The sequence below is a fragment of the Peromyscus maniculatus genome, chromosome 4 (assembly GCF_049852395.1).
Source record: "Peromyscus maniculatus bairdii isolate BWxNUB_F1_BW_parent chromosome 4, HU_Pman_BW_mat_3.1, whole genome shotgun sequence".
NCBI classification, from domain to species: Eukaryota; Metazoa; Chordata; class Mammalia; order Rodentia; family Cricetidae; genus Peromyscus; species Peromyscus maniculatus.
Genome location: NC_134855.1, coordinates 57,755,690 through 57,780,971, shown reverse-complemented (window position 1 = coordinate 57,780,971; position 25,282 = coordinate 57,755,690). Strand labels below are relative to the sequence as shown.

General features: G+C 39.5%; 1 protein-coding gene and 2 long non-coding RNA genes across 14 annotated transcripts in view; 1 reads left to right on the top strand and 2 right to left on the bottom strand.

The window, feature by feature from the left end:
- The window catches only part of Pde1a (phosphodiesterase 1A), a 292,768-nt gene that overhangs the window by 200,880 nt on the left and 66,606 nt on the right, over window positions 1-25,282 (top strand). For 8 of the 12 annotated variants that reach the window (XM_076569764.1, XM_015990557.3, XM_015990555.3 and 5 more), the window contains one exon: window positions 6,045-6,158. In XM_076569764.1, the coding sequence (XP_076425879.1) occupies window positions 6,045-6,158 (114 nt within the window). Of the gene's footprint in view, window positions 1-6,044; window positions 6,159-23,387; window positions 23,679-25,282 lie in introns of those variants that run through there. The other 4 variants (XM_076569768.1, XM_076569767.1, XM_042275549.2 and 1 more) reach the window with 2 other exon arrangements.
- LOC143272909 (uncharacterized) lies at window positions 7,350-23,400 on the bottom strand. Its single transcript, XR_013050556.1, has 3 exons — window positions 23,337-23,400; window positions 7,519-8,119; window positions 7,350-7,404 (listed from the first exon to the last, which is right to left on the bottom strand). It is a non-coding gene; the product is annotated as an uncharacterized LOC143272909 (long non-coding RNA).
- Window positions 13,834-22,607, bottom strand: LOC143272910 (uncharacterized). The gene is made up of 2 exons (XR_013050557.1): window positions 15,899-22,607; window positions 13,834-14,327 (listed from the first exon to the last, which is right to left on the bottom strand). It is a non-coding gene; the product is annotated as an uncharacterized LOC143272910 (long non-coding RNA).

The following is a 25,282-nucleotide window of genomic DNA, read 5'->3' as shown; positions in this document are numbered from 1 at the left end:
ATAGCAGGCTCCTCCAATGTGAGAGAGTCAATTTGCCTGTGGAATTCTAACGTTCCTAGATTATCTAGCATTTCCCAGGTGGTGGCTCAGCCCAGGCATTTTATGGGGTTTCTTATCCTTTCTAACACTGCCATTGGCTAGATGCCAATCACTACAGACAACCTAGAAAACAGCTCTCTAGTCAGTGTTTCTTTCTGTGAAGCAGTGGAAGGGGGGTTGTTGTTTGTATTTTCTTTTACTCTAGCCCTGCATTGGGTGCCAAAATGCTTTTCTTTGTTTTTGCTCTTTTGGGGAGCCTGCTACCCAGCTCACAAATAACTCACACATGGGGAGGTTTATTCTTAATTATAAATGCCCAGGGTTAGCTTGGCTTGTTTCTTGCCAGCTTTTCTTAACTTGCAGTTATCCCATCTACCTTTTGCCTCTGGGCTTTTTCCTTTTCTTCTATATATCTTACTTTCACTCTTACTCTGTGGCTGGCTGTGGGGCTGGGTGAGTGGCTCCTAGCATCCTCCTCTCCTTGTCCTCTTGATCTTTTTTCTTCTTCTCCCATATTTCTCCTTCTTTTATTCTTTCTGCCTGCCAGCCCCACCTATACTTTCTCCTGCCTCACTATTGACCATTCAGCTCTTTATTAAACCATCAGGTGTTTAAGACAGTCAAAGCAACACAGCTTCACAGAATTAAACAAATGCAACATAAAATAACGCAACACATCTTTGCATCATTAAACAAATGTTCCACAGCACAAACACGTGTAACATATCTTAAAATAATAATCTACAACAGGGGATGGAGTAAGGAAGGAAAACTCTCTCAGCCTTCCTGCCACTCCAGTCTTCTCAGTGAATTCACAGGGCTGCACTAAACATCCCTGGAAAGAATGAAGTTGTAACAATGTATTGTAGATGGCAGGCTAAAACAGAGTCACCACAGGCCATGTGAGACGTGGTTAATAGTCTTCACACTTACACGGTATTCACAGATGCATCCAAAGTTATGTGATCCCTCCGATTTAGTAGCATGGCACCTTAGGGATGCCCATAGACCTGAAGCATCAAGGAACAGAAAAGCAATAAATTTCAGAGAAAGGAGAAGAGCACAGCAAGGAGATGGAATAATTAAGAGACTGAAAGGCAGACAAAGATGGGGGAGGGGGGAGGAGAGAGAGAGTCTGAAAGAGAACTCTGTAGAAGAGGAGAAGAGGAAGTGAAAGAGGACTGGAGAGAGGAGGGGGAGGAGGGGGAGGAGGGGGAGGAGGAGGAGGAAAGGGAGCAGTGGAGGAGAGGGAGGAAAGGGCGGAGGGGGAGGAGGAAGACCCCCCCAGGGAGAATGAACAAGTATCATGAAGTCCCCACTCTTCTCCCTCCCGTCTACTTCCTCTGATCCTCCGTGCTTCTGATTTACAGTTTAGTATCTTTCCATAGGTCAGGCCCAGAGTGTAAGGAGCATAATAGAGAGCCAAAGAGACAGAGGGGACAAATGAGAAAGGTATTTGACAAAGTCCAGCTGAGTTGAGTGGTAAATGAGTTCTCTAACGTCCAGGAGAATGACATTTAAGATGTTAAGCTGCTCTCCAGTGCAGCTGTAATGAGTGTTCCCTTTTCCTACGCTGTCTCCTTGATTTGAGTAAATAACTCACTAGGAGGCGAAAGTCTCTGTCTCTGCATTAAGACAGCTTCAAATATAGTCATAGATTTTTAGGATATATTTATTTAAACCATTGTGTTTCAGAGCTGTTAACAGTGACCAGGTATAAATGATTAGTTCTGTCTGTCTTAGTATTATACAGTTATACAGGTTTTTTTAATTTTTTTATTTTGTTTGTTTTGTCTCCAAGGAGAAAGGAGTGGATCTTGAAGACCTTTCTAACTATCTCTGGACTTAAAAGGGAATTCTTCTTTTACATGCTGGGAATTATGCAATGCCTATTTCTGTATAACAATAAACTAATATCCCTTGAAGTAGTGATAAATACTTTACTAGCTTGTCATATTCTTAAAGGAGAGGAAACGTTGGATATAATTATAGACATAGAAAAATCCATTCCACTGAGGGCAGGTGCTTTGTGCTCATGGTTCCTATGTCTCTTGACTACCAGTGCTTTGAAAATAATGAGGAAATTTTGTGTCTGAATTGGACACCCACAGACTTTCCTCTCTGTCATTACACCCTAAAGTATAGGGTATAGCATCTACTTACACACTATTTATACAGCATTAAGGATTACAGGCAACATTTCACCCATAGGAGGCACTGAATAGGATACACGACAAGACTACCCTAGCTTATATAGGATTTGAGTAGCCATAGATTTGGGTATCTGTAAGAGTCCTAACCTCAATTTTCCATATAGTGAGAGATGACTTACAATGTCAATAGGATTATTTCATACCTTTAAATGGAAACTATAATCATATTTAAATGCATTTAGGACTAATATTATTTGTCATGCTGCTTTATTATACACATTTGATGTGTAAAACACACTACTTACACACATGTGTAAGTACATAGCAATACAATTATTAGAGTCAGGAAAAGGAATGCATCCATCTTCTTACATAGTTACATTTTTTTTTTCTGTAGGCTGTGAAAGTGCCGAAAATCTATCCCTTAGTAAATTCCCAGGATACAATTCAATGTTATTGCATAGTCCTCACAAAGTACAGTAGTAACCCATTGGTTCCACCTTTTTCTCTTTTCTTAAATGTTACATTTTTTTAGGGAACTGTAGAGCCCATGACTCATCATTCACCAATCCTGAATGGAAACTTTTTTCCCAACATGGAAAAAAGTATCTGAAATGGCTTTGGTGTCCTTGTTGTTACTTTGTGTTGCAGGTGGGACTTCCTGAAAGTGGTACAATGGCTCTTGTCCTGACAGTTCAGTGTGACTTTATGCTGCCCTTTGTGTGTCCATATATAATGTGAGCATTAGCATCCACTATAGAGTTTCTTTCAACTACAACACTACTCTGTTGGTTCTTAGGGAAGGGCTATTCTAACACAATTCAGTTTTATCCATTTCTTCTTGAGATTTAGTAGTTTGTATCTCTCCAGGTTCATTTTATCAGAGTTGAATTTACCAGCATGATATTTTTATGATTTTATTTTAACAATTATATTTTAACAGACTTGTTCATCATTTTTGTCATTGTTGTATTGGCGTCAATATTTCTTTGTTTTCATTTTATTATCTTTCAAAAAATTAAGTTTCATTATGGCATTTTCAAACAAAATTTTCACGTTGTATTTCTCTCCTCCTTCCTCCCCCTCTTCTCTCTCCTTTGTGCCTTCCCACCCCCAGGAGCGTCCTTTCTGCTGCCATTTTACCCATGATCTTGTGATTTCTCTCACACACACTTTCTCAAAACTTCATTATTGATACATGTTTCTGCCTCTTCACATGTCTGCTATATATGTGACTCAGTTTCAGAACAAATAAGAGATAGTTCAGTGTGTGTGTGTGTGTGTGTGTGTGTGTGTGTGTGTGTGTGTGTGTGTAAGGAATAGATAGTGTGGTTTGGTTTCTAAGTATAGACATAAACCTTTAGAGGTTTTATGAGATAAGTATTTTCCCAGATATACTTGGTAGCCTAGTTAAAAAAATAAAACAGAACATAAATGGTTAATGATTATGATGATGATAAAAACATTCTAATGACTGGAGGGCTTGAGTACAATTTTGCATCTGTTTATAGCATAGTTTTAAAATTTATTCATAAATGTTCCTATATACATATTTACATGTTCATTCAGTAATAAATATTTTATACACCAGTGGTGGCGGCACATGCCTTTAATCTAGCACTCGGGAGACATAGGTGGGTGGATCTCTGTGAGTTCAAGTCCACCCTGGTCTGCAAAGCAAGTTCCCGGCCAGCCTGTTACACAGGGAAACCCTGTATCAAAAACAAAAATATAAATATTTTGTGCTTATATTCAAAAAAGGTGAAAAAAAGTAGTCTAAACCATCCCAAAATACATATGTTCTTCAGTCTTTTAGGGTAGAAAATATTTTTGTTTTTAAGCTTTCTTCATGTTCCTGATGGGCATGCTCATTGTACATATATTACAGCTTTTCCTGTAACAGGTTACTAACGGACTGACTCCCTGGGGACCACTCGGGAATCTGAGTTAGGATGCCCACATATGGGTGACTTTCTGTACTATGTTGATTGCAATACTACTCATAAGAGCCAAAAACTAAAACAATTTCAGTGTCCTGTCTCAGTGAATAAATGAGGAAGATATGGTACATATATATATTGGAATACTCTTCAACCACCAATGACCATTATGTGGAAAATTTACTCTTTGTAAAATATTTCATGCAGCCAGCTACAATTCAACAGGACTCAACCACTCTCACAAGGAGAATAGATCTGTGACAAATATTTATACTTATCACATTAAATATTATAGCACAGAGAAATGGAAGTGAAAAATCCCTGGTACTTTCATAAATAAAAGGCAATTTGACAAAATTTAAATTTTGTGCGCCAGATATTTCAGAATCCTTTACATGTTAACTTCATTATCATCACATTCAGTGTTTCATAAGGCCTCAAAGCTAGGTTTACCATTTCCTTCTTAAATAGCTTGTTAGAGTTGTACTTTCCTTAAGTCGGGCTTTGTTTTGCTATGCTGACTAGTGGAAGTTACTTACTGCTGTGTACAACTCATTTTGTGATGTGTCTGCGAGTATTTTATTTCACAAAATTAATGTTGTGAAAGTGTAATAATTCACAGCTCCTCAAGAAGTTTTAATAAAGGTGTGACATTTTCTGTAGAGGAAGTGTTTCTCCAGGTGGAGAAATGTCAACTGCCTTTTGCACAGTTCTCAAATACTGTAAAGCTTGGTATTGGAAATTACCAAAAGTAAACCGTTGAAAATCAAAGTGACCCTATTTTAGCTGGTGTTCAAGTGTAGGTTATGTTCTGCTGTCTCCTTTAAACAGGGATGGACTTAAATTGCCTGACAATTTAGGGAAATAGCTAAGTTCTCTTCACAATGCTTAGCTGTATCATGTACAGAAAGGGGCATATGGTCCTCTGTGCTCAGTGAAAGACGGTGGATCTGGACAAGCAATGTGGCTCTAGTTCAGCTCAAGGAAGCATCTCCAGAAACATGTGCTTTACAATTAATTCATAGACATTCCCCAAAGTGTCATATTCATATCCGGTCATCTTTTTATCATCTCACTGTATTGGATGTCTATTGCTGCGTGGCAATTATCTTCAAATTTGGGGGGGTCTTAAAACATTAATCTTAATCATCTTAGAGTCGGTGTTAATTAGGATCTAGACCTGTCTTAATTGAGCTTCACACTTTCAAATTCTTCTAAGAATTGGAACTCATGGTCCTGTGGGCAAAGTCAAGAGCAAATGTTTTTCAGATTCACCTTGAAGCACAATTGCAGTATACTAGTGTTGACTAATGTTTATCACCGTGACAAATACCAGATAGAAATGATTTAAGTGAGGAAGATTTCTTTTGGTTCATGGGTTTTGATATTTCAGTCCATTGCTGTGGGCCTGTGCTGAGGAGTATCATGGGGGAGACACTGGAACAGAGGGGCACCGGAACCGAGTTGATCATCTCCTGGCAGCCAGCTTTGCCTTTTATCATTCTCCCTTTGTTGTACAGGAAACAATCGCCAAAATGCTGACAGAGGATAACATGGCCAGCGCTGAAGAAGCAGAATGATCAGAGATAAAATTCTAATCCTGAAAGTAAAATCTTAGGAAAGTGTTTTGAACACATTGTCATGAATTTTCAGGAAAAAAAAAAAGACCTTGAATATGATTCTCACACTACATATGAACATTCCTAATATTCCCGAGAAGTGAACATCATTTCTAATGATGACTTACATTAGAAAGATTGGTTTTAGTTATGCAGAAATGAAAACACCTCTGTTTAATGACCTAGAAGTAGTGACAATTAGCTGTTTTGCTTAGTTCGTGGTTTTAATATGGAGCCATTTCTACTTGGTTATAAAAATTCTATTTCTCTCTTTGTCTCCCTTTTGGAAATAGACTAAGATGCTTAGTGAAGCAGCTGGAGAAAGGTGATGTCAACGTTGTCGACCTTAAGAAGAATATCGAATATGCAGCCTCGGTGCTGGAAGCAGTTTACATCGACGAGACGCGGTGAGCCCTGGCCCCTCCCCCTTCCTCTCCGCTGCTCCTCTCCTCTCCTCCTCCAATTCTCTCCTATACTACAAAATTTAGCGATTTCTAGAATGAAACAAAAGTCAAAATCTTATTAAAATTTAGAGTTCATTTTCATACAGCTAGTTAACTGGGGTGTTATTCTTTTTTAAAACATTATACTTTAGTCCAAATACTTGAATATAGTACAATAGTCAAACGGTAAGTTTATTAAACAAAAATAAATGTCTTGCTCCTTCAGCTTCACCATCTGTAGACTTTTAAATTGTATGAGACATAAGTAGGCTTAAACTAGTTGTCCCTAATACAAGAATTTCTCCTGTTATCTCATATTTCAATATTATGAGAAGAGGGGAGTGAGACCCAGGAGATGAATTCATCAGAGCATGCATGGAGGGCTTCTGAGGTTTAGCCAAGTATCCTATGCCCCAAATCTAGCACCGCAGTTGAGAAGGTTTAGACGGAGATTTATTTGAAGAGGGTTGTCAGCATAGCATCATGGTTCTTAGCCAAATCCCTTATCCCTCACAGCTGTTTGTAAACTCAAGTGATTTGAGCAGTTTCTCCTGGTACTCAGAAAACACTGATGTTCCCACCAGAAAATGTAAAAGTTACAGAAAAAAGAGATGTGCCTCTGAATTCAGAGCCGAGAGAATGTGCAGAGGTACTTGTAGAATTCTTGTCAAAGACAAATGGGGGAATTAGGAGAGGTTTCTGGTGTACCAAAAGAGTATCGATGTTAGATGGTGAAATAAAAGGCTGCTGCAGTGATTTCTCACATGGGAGTCACAGCTGGAACTCCATCAGTGCAGTAATGATTTCTGAGAAAATAAAGGTTCAAGGTATACTCTTGAATTAGCTATCTCTGAAGGACCCATAAAAGGTCCATGATAGCATCAAAGAACCAGAATTTGGGAATTTATTATGTAGAGTAACACAAAGAATCCATTAAGATCCTTAACCTATAACTCCTCACCCATCCAACCTCATCATTGAACTACCAGTAATAGGAGAGTGAACAGAAGACAAGGAGTGTGTACATGCCTCCGGGCCCTGTCCCCTCTGTTCATGTTCTCCGAGGTCCGGCTTGACTTGAGCGATGGTGAGAGCTGTTAAATACGGGATGGTGAGAACTGTTAAATACGGGATGGTGAGAACTGTGAAATATGGGATGGTGAGAACTGTTAAATACGGGTTTTGCCTCTGTGTACTGGACTTCACAATACTGTTATTTAAGAGGCAATAAATTCATATTATTATCCATGGTCAGGATCTGGACTAGGTGTTTTTAGATTCTTGGCCTCTTATTCAAGGAATTGAAATAAAAATTTGTGCTTACCTGTTGCAGTATGACTCAAAAGTCAAATATATGAAGAAATGATTCATGAAAGTCTAGCCTCCATCTTAGTCCCAATGTTCTCAATCCCCCTACTGAATATCATGTATTTTTCCAGTGTTATATTAAAGTATTTTATTTTGTATTTTTCTTTCCTCCTTTCATGGATATTAGATTAAGCCACACATAGGATTTTATTTTACTTGTTTCACCAATCAAGAAATTTTGGGGATCTAGAATCCCATGTTGAACTTTTATAGGCCCCATAATTAAACTGCCTTTAGTTCTGAGAGAAAGATTCACAACGCAGGCTGTTTGGCACAGGTGATTCTTCCATGGTCATAGAAAGTAATTCCTCGGGTTTAGAGTTATTAAGAGGTGAAAATCACAGGTTCTTTTTAACTTTATGATCCTTCCCTGAGTTGTTTGCTTGGGAGATGTTAACTGAGGAAAAATGACGGAGGTGGTCATTCCAAGGGCACAGAGCCAGGTGTGTACTAAATGCCAAAGATACTCTTATAGTTTCTTCAGTTTTTTGCTCTTAGGTGCATTTACTTACTGTTGACAAGTTGGTTGAACTGAGCAGGCCTAAGGGTTCTTCACTCTGCTTTTGACAAGACATTGTATATTACATTTATTTATAAAATGTAAGAACTTTAAAATTCAACAATTCTTTGGAGGTGTACAACATCTTACAGCAAAGTGCTAATTATTTGCCTAGATGTTCAAACTTTCACTTGATCGATGGCATACTACATTTACTCATTCACAGGTAATCTCCTTCCCATTGCAAATACGACTTCATGGTTATTTTGCTAGCTTAGGTACCCATGATCCCTAAGCCATTTAAATATATGTTACATTTATAATGCTTTTACATTTGAAAACTGCTCTCTAGTAGGGTAAAATGCTCAGCACAGTGGTAGAAATTTAACTTCTGCTGTCTAATTTATTGGCTCCTCCCAGCAAAATGTAACAGTTTCTAATGCCACGTTACTTTGTCATGTAGCTCAAGCTGGCTGTAAATTCACCATATGGTTGAATAGGACCTTGAACTTCTGATCCTCATGTCTGACTCTCCTGAGTGCTGAGAATAGGCTTGCACCTCCACATCTAGTGTATGTAGTGCTGGGTTTCGAACTCAAGGCTCGGTGCAGGCTAGGCAAGTGCTTCACAAACTGAACTAACCCTGCTACCCTTCTCCTTTGTTGAAATCCTTCCACAGCATTACGTTCATTAGAATAATATAATGCCTCAAATTTACACCATCTCCTAAAGGCTACTAGCTCCCCACAATCATTTGCAATAGTCAGAGTGATTACTTTCTGCATTTTACTAATGGGAACACTAAAGCTCATTTAAAGAGCACAGCAGCCCTATGAGATAGAAATTCTGTGATTACCATTTTGAAAATAAGGACAATGAATCACAGAAACATTGCATAGCTTACCCAAGAGAATACACTGAAGAGTGTGTTAGCAGCTCTAGCTTTCTTGACACTAGAGATGGGTTATTAACTATAATGCACACGCTCATATCTTTATTTACAGTTGACTCCTAGGTATGTTCAAGGGCTGGGGTGATTGCTTAATGCATAAGAGTACTTGCCTCCTGAGCAGAAGGACCTGGGCTCCGACCCCCAGCACCTATGTGAGAAAGTCAGACATAGATGGATCACCTGTAACCCCAGTGCCAGATGGAGGCTGAGACAGAACATCTGGAGCTTACTGACAGGGGAAGATGGAGAGCTTCAGGTTCAGGGAGGCACCCTATCTCAAGGGAGTAAGGTCAAAAGAACTAGAGAGTCATACCTGATATCTTCTGTCCTCTAGGTGAGTGCAGGGACATGCACCCACCTACATACATGTACATACATATACACCATACAGACACAGGCACAGGCACATAGACATAGACACAGACACACACACACACATACACACACACACACACACACACACACACACTTTCTGAACTTTTACAGACATTTTGATCACAGATGCTTAGATTTCATGGTATGTGGATAGTATTGTCTCTCATCTTTTCCCAGTTATGCCTTTTTGTCAACATTCTGTTGCCTTGAACTAGGCTGCAATGGAACATTATGCCCTGGAGAACATCAAATGCTACACACTGGAATTTCATCTTCCCTGGAAAGCTCATGTCTATGCATTTACCATTGTGCCAGCTGTTAGACCTGAGACCACCTGTCAATAATCTTTCAATTTTGTGCCAGAAATGTGTACTTAAGGTATTTTGAGCAAAACCATACAATTGATTTCCCATGAGTTTTGTAAGACATGCAGTAGGGCGCTGAGGATCTCTCTGAGACATATTTTCAGTTATTAACATATCATTTGCCTTAGGAATTCTAGTAAAACAGATTGTATAAAAAAAGGAAGAGTCAGGCAGCAATTAGTTGCTTGTTAATTTATATTTTAAGATCTCCTGGTTTATGAAAATTTGGATCTGGAAATTCTCTCTAGAAAGAAAATAATTCTGTGAATTACAATAGAGATAGTTGAAAATTGGCTAATCTAAGGAAAATGTTAACACAGGATAAAATAAGAATTGCTAGTTAACTAGTGCACACACACTTGCATGCATGCACACACACACACACACATGCACGCATCCTTCTTCCTACTAAATATGAGTGACTACAGGGTTTCAGTTAAAACAAATCAAAACAAAAATCTCTCTGTAAAGATGATTTTGGTTAGAAAAATAAAATTTCTGATAGAAATAGAAACATGACTTTTATGGAGATTATAGTACAATCCCTTGGTGGGTTTGATCATTTGTTAGGTTTTATAAAAGACATTTTCATACGCAAATACCAAAATTTGTGAGTCTTTCAGATGCATCTCTAGAGGCTAATATTTTTTCAAAGTTACACAGTTGTAATCCATGTGATCTAAAAAGAATCCACGTGTTCTTGTTTGGATTGTAACACAGCCAAGCAATGTAGCATCCTTGACCTCATGAATAATAGGGTAGGCAGCTGCCTTGGGAGGCATACTTTCAAAGATGGACATTGTTCTGACTAACATCTCAAAAACATAACTTACTATTTTATTCTAGTTAATATGAACCAATCTTTATGATTATAATGACTAGAATTTAGAGTCTGGACTTAAGAGGAGCAAGGCATTCAAAGTCAGAATCTTTCACTCAAAACTAAAATGAAGTTACTTAATCTAGAGTGCTTAGCTTTATCACTTATGAAATACAGATGAGGGTTGACATGAGGATTAAATGTGGCATAATGCCAGGAAGAGTAAAAGTTGGATTGTAACCCTTATTTTTATTGCACAGGTAAAATACGACACACTTTGCATGCCTGGTAAATAATATATTGAGATACAGAATTTAAACCTCCTAAAGAAAATATCAAATAATCTCCTGAAAGCAGTTTGAAGTCTTGGATAAAATGAAGACAACCAGGAAATAAAAGAGATGTACAAAAGGGTTGAAGGGGACTTTCCTGTGGGTATCTCAGTTAGACCTGCTGACACATCCTCACTTGATGAGCGGGTCTAACTAAGCCTGTGAATAGGAACTATCTTGGGATAGGTATACTAAAGTGAGACGGCGCTGATAACAGTCAATACTCCAAAATGTTGCACTGGCAGACACTGGGGGACAGTCAAAGTATCAGGGAGGCTAAGAACCTTGGAATCATTCAGCCCAGGGACTGACCAATGGACTTCCACTGACCTGTCAGATATTGACTGAACATGTTAAGTCACTATCATGTACAGTGCTCATCAGAATCAGGAGTGTCACCGAGCTTATGCTGCTGATTGTAGTGGAGGAAGAATGGTGAAGACAAATGTGATCCCTGAGGCCAAGCCTGCTCCCAAAAGGAAGGCTGAGTGTTCCAGGGACTAGAAAACTAGAAGAAAACTTCAAGCAGTAGCAGCAAATGGGAACTAGAGGGAACAATGTGTGGTAAGAGTTCAGAGTCCGATTTCAAGCCAACCATGACCAGACTTGCACATTTCCTAATTTCTGCTCTCTGGCATAGCTCTCCATGACCATGATTCAAGACATACCTTCTAACAAGAGATTTTTAAGGTAGAAAGCATTAAGAATGTGCTAAATACATGGACATTGAGTTGTGACATAGAATGCCAATTAGAGAAGTGAACGGGGGAATTCTAACCCCAGAATGTCTGATTGTTTCAGTCATTAATAGTTGGAGTTCATTTGTTAGTTGGATGTCTTCCCCATCTTAGAGATTTTGAGACCGTCCACTGAATATTTACTTGTTCCATCCATCTGCCTTGTCACTTCGCTCTGTAGCCAGTGCTGGCTCCAGCCTGTTTGTTGCTGTATAGACCACCATTTTTGTCTCAAGTCCAACTAAATATATGCAGACTCCCAAGCTTGTGCTGAGTCCCTTTCTCAGTTCTTCAAAGCTCAAATTAGCTGGAACCGCTGTAAGACCTTCCTAATGGGTGAGTTCAGAACTCAGAGCTCAAGTTCTTTCACGGAAGCCCTGTTGTGTTCTCTCAGTATGTATGTCTACCTGATAGAAATCAGTTCACCATGCCATATGGAAGTCTTTCAACATGCTTTCCTATCTTGAATCCAGACTCTCAAGTGTGGTGGTATTGTGTTCCCCAAAATATTGTGTACCCTAATAAATTTATCTGGGGTCAGAGAACAGACAGCCACTAGATACAGAGGCCAGAAAGTGGTGGCACTCACGCCTTTAATCCTAGCATTCCAGAGGGAGAAATTCATCTGGGATCTCTGTGAGTTCAAGGCCACATTGGAAAGAGCCAGGCATGATGACACACGCCTTTAATCCCAGGGAGTGAGTCTTTAATCTCAGGGAGTGATGGTGGAAGGCAGAAAGATATATAAGGCATGAGGACCAGAAACTAGAAGCATTTGGCTGGTTAAGCATTTGGCTGGTTAAGCTTTCAGGCTTCTAGCAGCAGTTCAGCTGAGAACCATTCGCATATGAGGACACAGAGGCTTCCAGTCTGACGAAACAAGACGAGCTGAGAAGTTGGCCAGGTGAGGTTAGCTGTGGCTTGTTCTGTCTCTCTGACCATCCAACATTTCACCCCAATACCTGGCCTGGATTTGATTTTATTAATAACAACTTTTAAGATTCATGCTACACTCAAGTCCAAAGGTCAGCATAAGGGGACCATCAAAATTAATGTTGTGGACCTTCAGTTCCAAGGATTAATATCTGGGTCAGAAGAATACAATCAAAATCTATGTACACAAAAACGGTGGGATAAGGAATCTGCATTAGTGTACCAGCATTCCCAAAGTCAGCCTTGCTCATGACTATTCAAAGAAGTTGTCTTGCCCAGTTCCATTGTTCAATCTTCTGTATGTCAGAGTAGAATCTTCTCTTTAGTGCAACTAAAAGGCTTATTCAAAAGATTTTTCAATAAAACAAAGGAACAGTTGCACACAGTTAAAATTAAGTCTCTGTAGAATATATAATTTTTAAAACTTTTCAAATGTCAGGTTATCTCACTTCCAGCCGTTAAGGTTTTTAAAACTCTGGGTTACTGTATTATATTAATAAGCACAGTCAAAGGTGAGGATAGAAATTTGAAAGAAGTGTGTGGAGTGAAAAGGTGGATAAAGATCTTTAAAGAATTAAGAAAATCACAGAGTGAAACTGACAGAAGGGAGAACAGGAGTTGGCACAGACGCAGGCCACCTAACGGAAGAATAAGGACTGGAGAGTTAGCCTGGCATAGGGGTCCTGAATTGGTAAATCCAATGTCTCTGGGAAAACCTGGATGAGTCAGGAAATCCCCAATGCCTCTGAAACAGGGTTTCAGTAAAGGGAACAAACCACCAGCTACCTTATGACACTGTGCAGAGCTAATGAGGAACAGCTTCTGAAGAAATTATGAAGATTGTGTTTCCAGAGTTCACTAGTATGGAAAAAAGTAGAAACAGAGCAAACCATTAATGGGATCACATAACTGAAGAAGTTAGCTGGAACTAACTAGTGAATAGCTAAGAGTTCCTGAGTGAATGAATGTGAGCAGCACTGTTGAATCAGCGAGCTGGTTACAATTTCACTCGACTGCTCACCATGGGTGGGAGGGGGGTTAAGGCTTCACAGCAATCATGGTCAAAGAGGGAATGGTGAATCACAGAGCATTCGGACCATGGTGATGTGGAGAAAACATTCTCCATGCTCATCACCTCGACATTGACTCTGCATGTTCCTGGCACAATTAGAAAAGAGAAAAAGAAGGAAAGTGAAGAATTGAGGTATAAATATCTTTGAGGATGTTTCGGTTGTGACGTAAACTCAGCCAAGCCCACTTAAACAACACGGTTGATTTATTAGCTCCCATTATCCAAAGCACTGACTGCCAGTGCTGCCTATAAAATAGATTGACTCAGGGTACAGATGATGTCAGCGGATCAGCCTCTCTGTTTTGCATGTTCTGTAACGGTGTGAATTGTAGCAAGACATTACCAGTGTTTCCAAGTTCTGAACTTGCTCCAAACTGCCAAACCTAGAATGAATGAAAAGGTTTTCTTTGCCACAGGCTCTAACAAGCATATCTGAATGTTTGATTGCTTTGAGTTAGGCAGCAAGGTTATCTTCAAGCAATCATTGTGTCCAGGGGAACTGGATATGTAGGCTCATGTGTCACACATCCCAAGGGAAGGTATGAGGTCAATATTATTTAAGTCACTTGTCAAGAAATTGAGAATGGAGAGAGTGTATTCTTAAAAGCCACTAACTACGTCTTATTGACTGTGCAAACAAACAACCAAACTGCTTCTGTTAGTTCTACAAGCAAGAGGACCTGTGTAGCTAGAGTTTTCCGCCTTGCCCACAGTCAGGACAAATCTTTGTCACCCGCCAGTCCCACAGCCGCTCAGACCCAACCAAGGAAACACAGAGACTTATATTGCTTATAAACTGTATGGCCGTGGCAGGCTTCTTGCTAACTGTGTTTATAGCTTAAATTAATCCATTTCCATAAATCTATACCTTGCCACGTGGCTGGTGGCTTACCGGCGTCTTCACATGCTGCTGGTCATGGCGGCGGCTGCAGTGTCTCTCTGCCTCAGCCTTCTGCTTCCCAGAATTCTCCTCTCTCCTTGTCCCACCTACTTCCTGCCTGGCCACTGGCCAATCAGTGTTTTATTTATTGACCAATCAGAGCAATTTGACATACAGACCGTCCCACAGCACTTCCCCTTTCTTTTTTTTAAAAGGAAGGTTTTAACTTTTACACATCTCCAAAGTCAGCTTGGTATATTTGGGAATTTGGGCGTAGCTTCTCTTACTACTTCCTGCTGGAGGGGGGCGCTGTATCTTATGGGGACACAAAGAAAATTTTAGGATCATGGAGTAGTCCGTGAGACCGTATTGTCTGAGCCAGTTGCCTTGAAACGATTCTGGATGTTGAATCATCTGGGTCATGGTGTCATCAGAGATCTTTCAGGTGGTCTTGGCTGGTCAAACCTGATGTATCTTAATCTGGAACAAATCCATAGCCTCTGGCTTTCTGTGGAAACAAAACCAGAGCCTCTTTTCCAAAGCAACATATCCTTATAGCCAAATTTTGAAGTCAAGGTACCTTTAAAATACACATTTTGGCATAACTCAACAGCTTTTGCAATCAAGTGTTTTTCTTCAGTTACAAATATCAAAGAGAACATAATCCAGATTCTCTGTGTGGTAGCCATCTTTACATGGCTTATTTTTTATATTACCTTGAGCCTATTGCTTAAACTGCAGCCTTTTAAGCCTGAAACGGCGCTGCGGCTGCTGGCTCCGCCCACTTCAGCTTCCCAACATGGCGATGGTACCTTTTCCGCCAGCTCTGGGAGCCATCCTGGGTCTATGCTTTTATCCAAGCAGTGTGTAGCCCAGAAACCTCTTTTTGTTTTGTACTAGCAAAAGTTAAATCCACCATGCAGCTTAATGTGCCACTTGCAGAGGCCTCATTCCCGCCATACTGCAGATCGAGCTTGCATGCTAGGAACCCGCCAGTAGCTCAAACCGGCAGGCTGCCGCTCATTTGAGAGAGACAATTAGGAAGCTGTTTTTAGTTCCGTTTTAGAATCTTTTCTCAGGTTTTAGGTGGAAACTCTTGCCACCTCGTTGGGCGCCATTTGTAGCTAGAGTTTTCCGCCTTGCCCACAGTCAGGACAAATCTTTGTCACCCGCCAGTCCCACAGCCGCTCAGACCCAACCAAGTAAACACAGAGACTTATATTGCTTATAAACTGTATGGCCGTGGCAGGCTTCTTGCTAACTGTCCTTATCTTGCTAACTGTGGTTAAGAGCACCGACTGTTCTTCCAGAGGTCCTGAGTTCAATTCCCAGCACTCACATGGTGGCTCACAACCATCTGTAATGAGAGACCTGGGTGAGGATGTGTGTAGGATCTTAAGAAAAGCCCTTGGCTGGAAGTTCAGATACTGTTCTATTCTCCTGGTTTCTGTCCTGCTGGTGATTAGAGAACGCTTCTCCCTACCCTTTCATCCTCAACCATTACTTTTCTCACAGGGAAGCTGCATTCTCAGTTCCCGGCTGCTGTCAAATTCTGTGACCCTTAGTCACCATCTGTGCTTACAGAGACCTGCTCCTGACTAACCTACCTGGTCCTGGGCAGCAGGAGGCAGGCAAGGAGTCAGTTGTTGTTTGGCTCAGGAAGGAAGAGCTTGTAAATGTGGCTTTGGCTTTGCTTAGTTTCACTTGAAGGGAACCCTGAGGAAATCTGTTCAGGTGAACTGTGTGTGCTAGAGACCAGTAAATCATCAAAAGCAAATGATAAGGTGTTCCTGAATTCTGTTTTTGTGGGGTAAGCTGTAAGAGGGATGGCTGTTTGGAGCACTCTGTTTGCAGGCTGGACTCACCTCGCAGATGGGTGTGAAAGCCACGCTGGGAAAAAGTCACACCAATTTTGTTTGATTTTTATATTTACGCACCATCTGTGGTTTGTTACTTTCTATAAACCCTCAGAAACAGCCTCACTAATGTGAAGAGACCAAAAAAAAATCTCTAGTTGTTCTTAGAAATGTCTAACAAAACCTCCACATGTTAAATAAGATTTCACAATTATGACATTTAAAATAAATGCTTTAGACTTGAAAAATATGTTACTTTAAACATTATCCTTTTCTAATGATATACATGATGATCATTTGACAATTATACCTAAATTACGCAATTTGCAGATATCACTGCATATTATTGCATGAAATTCTCAAAATTGTATGAGCTATACTATTAGTTTTTATGAGAAGTTAATAAACTTGAAAGATAAAGTAATTAACTTAATGATATTCATATTAAATGGAATACACTCCAAAATTTATTTCTAATTTATCCCATATTCTTTTCCAGGGACCAATCAGCCCAAGGGATAGGATGGATAAATCCTAATCAAATTAAACCAATGGCTAGCTCCCCATTCCCGTTTTCCTACCCACTGTCTTTAGACATCAATATGTGATATCATTCTACCCAAAGGGAATTACATAAAGATTGTTAAGGTTGCCGACAAATGTATGAGTGTGATTCTTTTTAATTTTTTAAAGTGTGTGTGTGTGTGTAAGTCAGAGGCCAAGATCGAGTATCATCCTCACTCACTCTCACCAATTTGACTAGATTGAAGGACTGACAAGCTCCAGAGACGCTCTTGTCTTTGCATCCTTGGTGCTAGGATTACAGGAGCACACCACCATGACCCATTTTTATGTAGGGTTGGAACTCAGGCCCTTACAATTGTCTGGCAAGCACTGTGTAGAGACACTTCTCTAGCATGAAAGTTGATGAAAAAGCTATTTTTCTACAATAATAAAGCTAAACAGCATTAAAATTGATTAACTGAAAAGACAAAGGGAATCTGTAGCTTTGATACAACTGTTAACTTTCTGATTTTTAAATTTTGTTTTTACTGTATTGAACTAGAAGGACATCACTTTCCTCTCTCCCTTTCCTTCTCTAGCCCTGCGGATGTCCTTTCCCACTGTCAAATTGATAACCTCTTTTTATTGTTGTTATTTAATATTTTTATGTATGAGGGTTTGTCAGCATGTATATCTGTGCACTGCTTGCATATGTGGTGCCCATGGTGGCCAAAAGAAGGCATCAGAGTCCTTGGAGCTGGTGTTATAGAATGTTGTGAGCTGCTACATGAGTACTGGAAATCAATTCCAGATCTTCTAGAAGAGCATCCAGGGCTCTTAACAGTCGAATCATTTCTCCAACCCTGATCTACTGATTTTAAAAATCCCTTGCCTACCTTTAGTTTTTATTTTTAGTGACAATAATGTATTTCCTTTGTATTAAGGGTACTTTAGCTCAGCTTTCGTGTCATTTATCATTGAGAACAACCTTCTGGACATATAGGTCAGCCTTGTTCTAAACCTATGTTCCTAATCTGAAATCCCACAAAGATCTCACCTTGTCCAAACAGTAATTCTAAGTAATAATATTTGCTTTCTAAGTTAGGTCCTTACATTTAGCAATTTATTTCTCCTAAAAACCCAACATAATAAGCAGACAAAATTTCAAATTATTTCATGAAGCACATTTATAAAGATCTCATGATAAAGCCAAACAATGTAGATGATTCTTGAGCAAGTATTAAGTACTGGAAATTAGACACAAGTTATCTTTTCAGATTATCTAATGAGGCATATCCTCATTCTCTTCAATACTTCATCAACATGCCTAGTTCCCAAATATGTGTGGGCTCTTTGGTCTCCATCTTTTTCTCTCTGACATCTCTTTGTCTCATGGGGTCCACCAGCCTGATAATTACTATTCTGTTTGACTATGGCCAACACCCTATTACCATCATATCTACTATTTTGGCCTCATGGGTTTAGGAAAGAAATGTATCCTTATCTTCCCACATATTCCTGCCTTCTGAATACACCCCATCTTTTAGCAGCACTCATTATTCACTTCTGCTCAGGTGAAAATTTGACTTTTGTATTTTGTAATCAAGTATCACACAAGTATCTTGCATCTGTGATTCAAAATAATCTTTACAGGGATTCTAGCACCTGTCCCAAGCCATTCACTGGCATCTTCTATCTCTGACAGTGAATTAATAGACATGTACTGTGAGACAGATTGTTGCTGGAGGGCTTCTCTCCAGGTTCCACCAAGCCCCGCAGTCCCACAACCCACGTATAAAATAATCACTCAGACGCTTATATTACTTATAAACTGTATGGCTGTGGCAGGCTTCTTGCTAACTGTTTTTATATCTTAAATTAACCCATTTCTATAAATCTATACCTTGCCACATGGCTGGTGGCTTACCGGCGTCTTTACATGCTGCTTGTCCTGGCAGTGGCTGCAGTCTCTTTCTCCCCTTCTTCCTGTTTCCCCAATTCTCTCTCCTTGTCCCACCTATACTTCCTGTCTGGTCACTGGCCATCAGTGTTTTATTTATATAGAGCGATATCCACAGCAACAGGTGCTGTTCTGAATACTTTCCCTCAATTTCTCCACTCCATCCTCCACTATACACAATGCTTCTCCTATCTCTGTTGTTCTGAAGGGGAACAGAAATTCACGTAAGTGAGGCCTCTTGCCAGCCACACAGGTAGTAGGTGACGAAGTCAGAAGCATGATTTGAAAGGCAGGTTTATTATGTACAGAGGGTGTTTAATAATTAAAAAAAAACCCTCGGCAATTAGTGGAATGTTAAGGTTTGATCCTAATAGAATATATTCAAAGATATATTTTGAGCTAAGATGTCCTGATGGGAAGCCAGGAGTCCTCAGAGAGGCCTAGGGCAGTGTTCTGCCTCTGATTTTCTCCCTCTTCTGTCCCCAACACACTCCAAAAACATAATCTTTAGCCCAGATCTTTAAGCAACTTGATTCCATCTGAGAGCCTTACTGGGACATGCCTGGGGCTCTTCCTGCCTGTCCCAGAGTACAGGACCTCCCTAAGCATGGACATCCACTTCACTGGGTGAACACAAAAGAGCTGCCAAATCCTTCCTAAGCCTTGGAGGAGGCCACCTCTGACTTCCACACTGTCCTTAGCCAACCTTCCAATAGCAAAGATCTGTCGCTTGGGAATTGAGCTAATGATGGCATGACTGCCTTCTCCACCCAAATGTTCAGTCCTGTGTTCCCTCAGATACAATGGTCATATTCTCACAGTTCACAGAAAAGGGAGGAAAGCTGATTTAAACAACCATTAAACTTGAGAATTTGTGAGCTTTTGTTCTTTCTGTGACAGTGCAGGAAATAAATAAATAATAAATAAATAAGCACGCTTTGATAGTAACCTGCAAGAATTCGTTTTACTGTGTTTAGAATTCAGGAGGTAGGTTTATGATGACAGAAATGGAATTTCAAATGCACGAAAGTCTATCCTAGCAATGAATTTATCACCTTTCAAAATACCATAGACTTTTTGTCATTTGATATTTGTCTAGAAGAGAGTGCTCCAAACACCACCATCTTTGGAAATAAGTCTAAGCTTTCTTCCACCAAAAACTTACCATGAAGCTAAACTCCTATTCTTTTTCCTTTTTAATTATTTGGTAATTTTATATATGCAAAAAAAATGAATTTTGATCACATCTACCTCCTATTCATGTCTTCAAATTCATCTTATCTCCCTATCACCACTTTTCTGTCCCAACCAAGAATTTTTAAAGATTATTTTTAACTCTAAATTTCAAAGTATAGACAAGATGGAGAATAATGACTGCTGATACTACTAAGTGAATAAGAAAGCACTCTACAATCTGTGCACTTTGTAAGATGGCTATACATATATAAGGAAGAAAATATCAACAGTTAAAGACTCAGATGCCAACATCAGATACTTTGGAGCTCAGAATTTGTCATGGCCTCTGAGCTGTGCCGAAGTTATTAATCACTAAAATAAACAAATGTGAAATTCTTCCTCAAGGTAGTATTTTGAGGGCTAAATGAGCTAAGTTTTGGCCTTTTTCCTATTTCAAAATATAAAGAATAGAGTCGGTTCAAATCCTTATCTCTACCTGTGCTCAGATGGCTCTGAAGTCTGAGTGAAAGATTAGTATCATGCTCAGGTTTTCTTTGGTGGATAGGCAAATGGTAGAAGATATGCTAGTCAACTCAGAGCACAGACCTGTTGTTAATTGAATAAACAGCATCAATGAGTTCCTCTGTGAAGGAAACACTGAATACTAAAGATGATGTATACAATAGACAGATGAGTTTCTCTTATCCCAACTCCCAAGTGTCCAAAAAGGGTTCTTCATGGAAGATGTAAGTTCAGCATTACCTTCAGCACTTGTCTCTCTGAACATTGACTTCTACTTCAGGCTGTCAATGATGGCCTTTTGGAAGTATCTCCCTCCCTAGAGGTGACAAGTCTTTAAGATGAAATATGTTTGTGATCATTTTCCCTCTGCCTTTCACAGGCATTAAGGTATTGGACTTTGCTAACATGCTCAGCATGTTACTCTGAAGTATTTTGTGATCTCATTTCTCTCAATCCTCCATGCATGGGTTTCCAGGTAATTATTTTCCCTCAGAGATCCTTTCTCTTAAAGAAACCCAGTACATCATCACCACCATCATCTCTCATCCGTAAGAGCAGCCAAGAGTCAGCTGCTTTTGAGGCCAGGCAGGTAGGTAGGAACCACACTGGAGTGGTGTGGGAAGCACCTGGCTATAAGGTGAGGGTCTGAGCAGTAGGGGCAGCAAGGCAGCCACAGCCAGCCTGGTTCAGTCTTCTATGCAAAGAGTTGACCGTTCACAGCTTAACTTGTAAGCCTTTTAAATATTGTACAATTGAAGTATAGGACACATAGTTTGTCCACTAGAGAAATAACATCAAAATATTGATTCTGTCTCATGTAGAGAAATAGTGTTCCTGCTCTGTGCTCATCAAACATTAGGGTAAGATGGATGAATTAATTGTTTTTTGAAATAAGCCCTTTATCATATGAATGGCATGGAAGAAAAAGAAAAATTCAAACTTGAGAAGCAACCCTCACCTAATCACACCCAGCATTTGAATTGTAATACTTAGGTTTAATTGTGGCCGTCAACTTCCTGGAAAGGACTGTGGTTCCTTGGGTGTGACTGTTTTCCAAGAGTTCACTGCAGACAGAAATATTTTCACTGACATACAATTTTAAGAGTCAAAATCCCATGACCTCTCCTTCCGAGGCTGCCTCCTTCTTTATTTCCCTTTCCTCACAAACTTTCTAGTTCAAATTATAAGCCCTTTGGGAGATGTGTCATCTTATTTAGAGAGAAATTTTGGCCTATAAATAGCTCCAAAGGATCATTTCATCACTGATCGGATGCAAGGTCAGTTTTTCTCAGTTCCCTGGTCCCCTTTCCACACACAGCCCTTGTTTGAGAACCTCTCTTTAATCTTTGCTGACTCCCACTGGGACTAAAAACATCATGTCAAAGAGTGAAACATTTTTAGAGGTCAAGAGTGGTAGCATGGTACATATATATGTCTTAGAATTTCTTTCCTGTATAGTGTGCTTTATGGATTCCTAAGGAAAGTACACCAATAGCTATATTTTCATGTTGCATGCTTCTGAAACAGGAAGTCTTAGTTCTTAACAACACTCACAAGCCAAACATTTATGTTCACATTGCCTTCTTACTGTAAGATAAAGGGCCATCAAGCCATTGCTGTTTGGAGCAAACTATAAAAATTTTAGAAACCCAGTTGAACAACCTCTCTTTGTATAAACTTATGTACAAAGTGAAAGACGTTGAGAGCAGAATCACTTTGGTTTTATTTACTACTGTATGGCCCACACCTACACTGGTGCAAAGCAGAGGACTGACATATGTCCAACAAGTGATTAGAAAAATAAGTAGTAACATGCACGAAACTGTTATTAGTGATACTCTTTAAGGAGATGAGATGAGGATGGGAATGGTAAAAGTTTTAGTCTAGAGTTCTCTGTCATTTGATGGGGAAAGCAAGCACAGTTTTCTAGAGCATGACACTTAACTCTAATTGAAAAACCACCCCCACTGCCACCAAGAATATGGTGTTTAAATGTCTCCTTTAGATAGGCTTTTCTTTATATACTAAAAACAGAAATAGGAACAATATGCTCTCAGAAATCAATATGGGGCCAAGCTGTTACCCTGTACCTGACTAATTGATGCCAGTAGTTACTCCACGCTGTTCATACAGGAGAGAGGCAGGGAAGTGTGGGTTAAGAGGCAGTAAGGTAGCCTGGCAAGTTGGAAATTATAAGGAATTAATGCTATAGCCTTGAATCTGGAGGTCATCCCAACTCAGAATTTTCTCTTTGAGATAACTCCATCATTTTCTTTAAGGCCTTCAGTTGATTTGATGAGGCTTATCTATATTTTGAATGGTAATTTACTTTGTCTTATCTTCACATGAAAAAAATAAAACCATCATAGAAATATATAGATCATTTTTTTAAACAGACAACTAGGCATCATACTCTCACCCCATTGCTATGTCAGTTGAGCCACTAGAGAAGTATCTGTTACTGTGTCAAGATTTGTCTTTTCTGTGTACAGTGGTGTATCCCATGCGTTTCTCTTCTAACATTCATTTCTTTTATTTCTTTATTCCATAATAAGTATAGATCATTCCTATTCCTGAAATTACATGCTCTTTCTTAATGAAGACTTGCGTGCATCATAACTACAAATTGCCAGACTTCTGAGTAACGCACCCAGTAATGCTTATTATGTCTTTACACTGATTTTGTCTTGTTTAGCCATTTGTCTCGGGCAGTTTGTGAGTTTAGACTATACAGCCTTCAAGTCCCCAATACAAATTTGTGGTAGAAAAATGGACAACAGTTACTACCCACCTGGCATTCTGTTTCCATCAGCTGATAAGAACAGGGAGGGGAGAATGGGAGGAACGTGGTGACATCACAGGATTACAGCACAATGGCTCCTGTTCCACCTGCCCTGCTCTGTAGTTTTAGTTGATCACTGCATAAGACATAATAGCAATGGCATAATCTTTAAGTAATGAAAATTTCAAGTCATGTGTTATAGTATTATGCTAAAATGGGCTAAGGGCTCTAACTCAAAATGGGCAAAAGAGCCATAAAAAATTTTTACTTTGAATTACAATGTCAGTGGTCTAGTGTTAAATTAAACTCATTCAAACACAAGAAGCAAAAGAAACTTAAAAAAATCACAAAGTGAGTATTAATCAGTATGAATATTCAACTGTATATCTTTTATCGTATGTGTACATGTAGTTTTGTAACTCCAGCACTTATGTAGTGTTTATTTTTACTAAGGTGTTTCATAAATACATTTGTACTTATTTAATATCATGAAAAGTAAGTGTTATATATGTGTACAGAAGGAAGTACCACACAGAGGGAGCCTATTAAAGGATCATGTTGATTTGCAGAACACAAAGGTCAAAGATAAAGCGTGCCAAGGATGTATGGGTGACTGATGTGGTGCACTGTCAAGGGTATGGTCAGTTCAGATGGCAGGGCAAGCTAGTTAGTATTCAGTAGACAAGGTAGGCTGGTGTGTGTTGCTGGGTTTGTATCTAGTGAGGAATCTTTCATTTATTATTTTCTGTTCACGTCTTTAGGAAGCTCTCCATTTCAGACTCTGACAGGCCTTCAGTCAGGATGTTTCCTCAGCACCCTCCTCTGTGGCACCTATGGCTTCTTATCAGCCAGTCCACGTCATTTCCCAGAAGTTAGTTTGCACTGTCTCCTTTAAACTCTGTCGATGTCCTTGGCCAGCCATCCTCTATGTTGTTTTGGCTTTATAGAGACAAGATTTCATCTTAAGCTGGCCCCGGGGGGTTGTCCTCAAACTTGCCACGACACTTGGGTCTTGATCAGAAGTTCTAAACCCACGAAATCTTCACCCTTATACTAAAATTAGCTCTTGACTGGCAGTGTTCCACCTCCTTGGAGAGGCTAGTCTCCTAAAATGAGCTTTCAACATAGCCCTTGGTATCTTTGCACACCATAGCTGTGGGTTCAAACAACTCAGTATTAAAAGTTTTCAGGAAAAGAAATTGCATCTGGACTGAATGTGTACAATCTTTTTGTTTTGTCATTCTTCCAACACAGTATGACAGATATATATGTACATATCTATCGACTGATTGATTGATAGGTAGATAGATAGATAGATAGATAGATAGATAGATAGATAGATAGATAGATAGATGTAACATGAATCTTAAATGGTGTTATTAATAAAAAAAAAACAACTCAGTGTCAGCTATTGGAGTAAATTCTGAAAGATCAGATAGACAGAACAAGCCACAGCTAACCTCACCTTGCCAACTCCTCAGCCAATCCTGTTTCCTCAGACTGGAAGCCTCTGAGTTTTCACCCAAAAGTGTCTCTGCTGAACTGCTGCTAAAAAGCCTAAAAACTTAAAGGCCTCTAGTTTCTGGTCCTTGTGCCTTATATACCTTTCTGCTTCCTGCCATCACTTCCTGGGATTAAAGGTGTGTGTTACCATGCCTGGCTGTTTCCAGGGTGGCCTTGAACTCACAGAGATCTGGATGGATCTCTGCCTCCCAAGTGCTGGGATTAAAGGTATGTGTGCCACCATTTTCTGGCCTCTATGTCTATATAGTGGCTATTCTGTTCTCTGACCCCAGAAAAGTTTACTGGGGTACATAATATATTGGGGGCAACAATATCACTATAGATAGATAAATGAGATACAGGGATATAGAGATATAGATATATGACATGTACATTTTATTAGGTATTATATGAAATGGAGATTAAGGTAATCATGAGAGAGCTCATAGGTT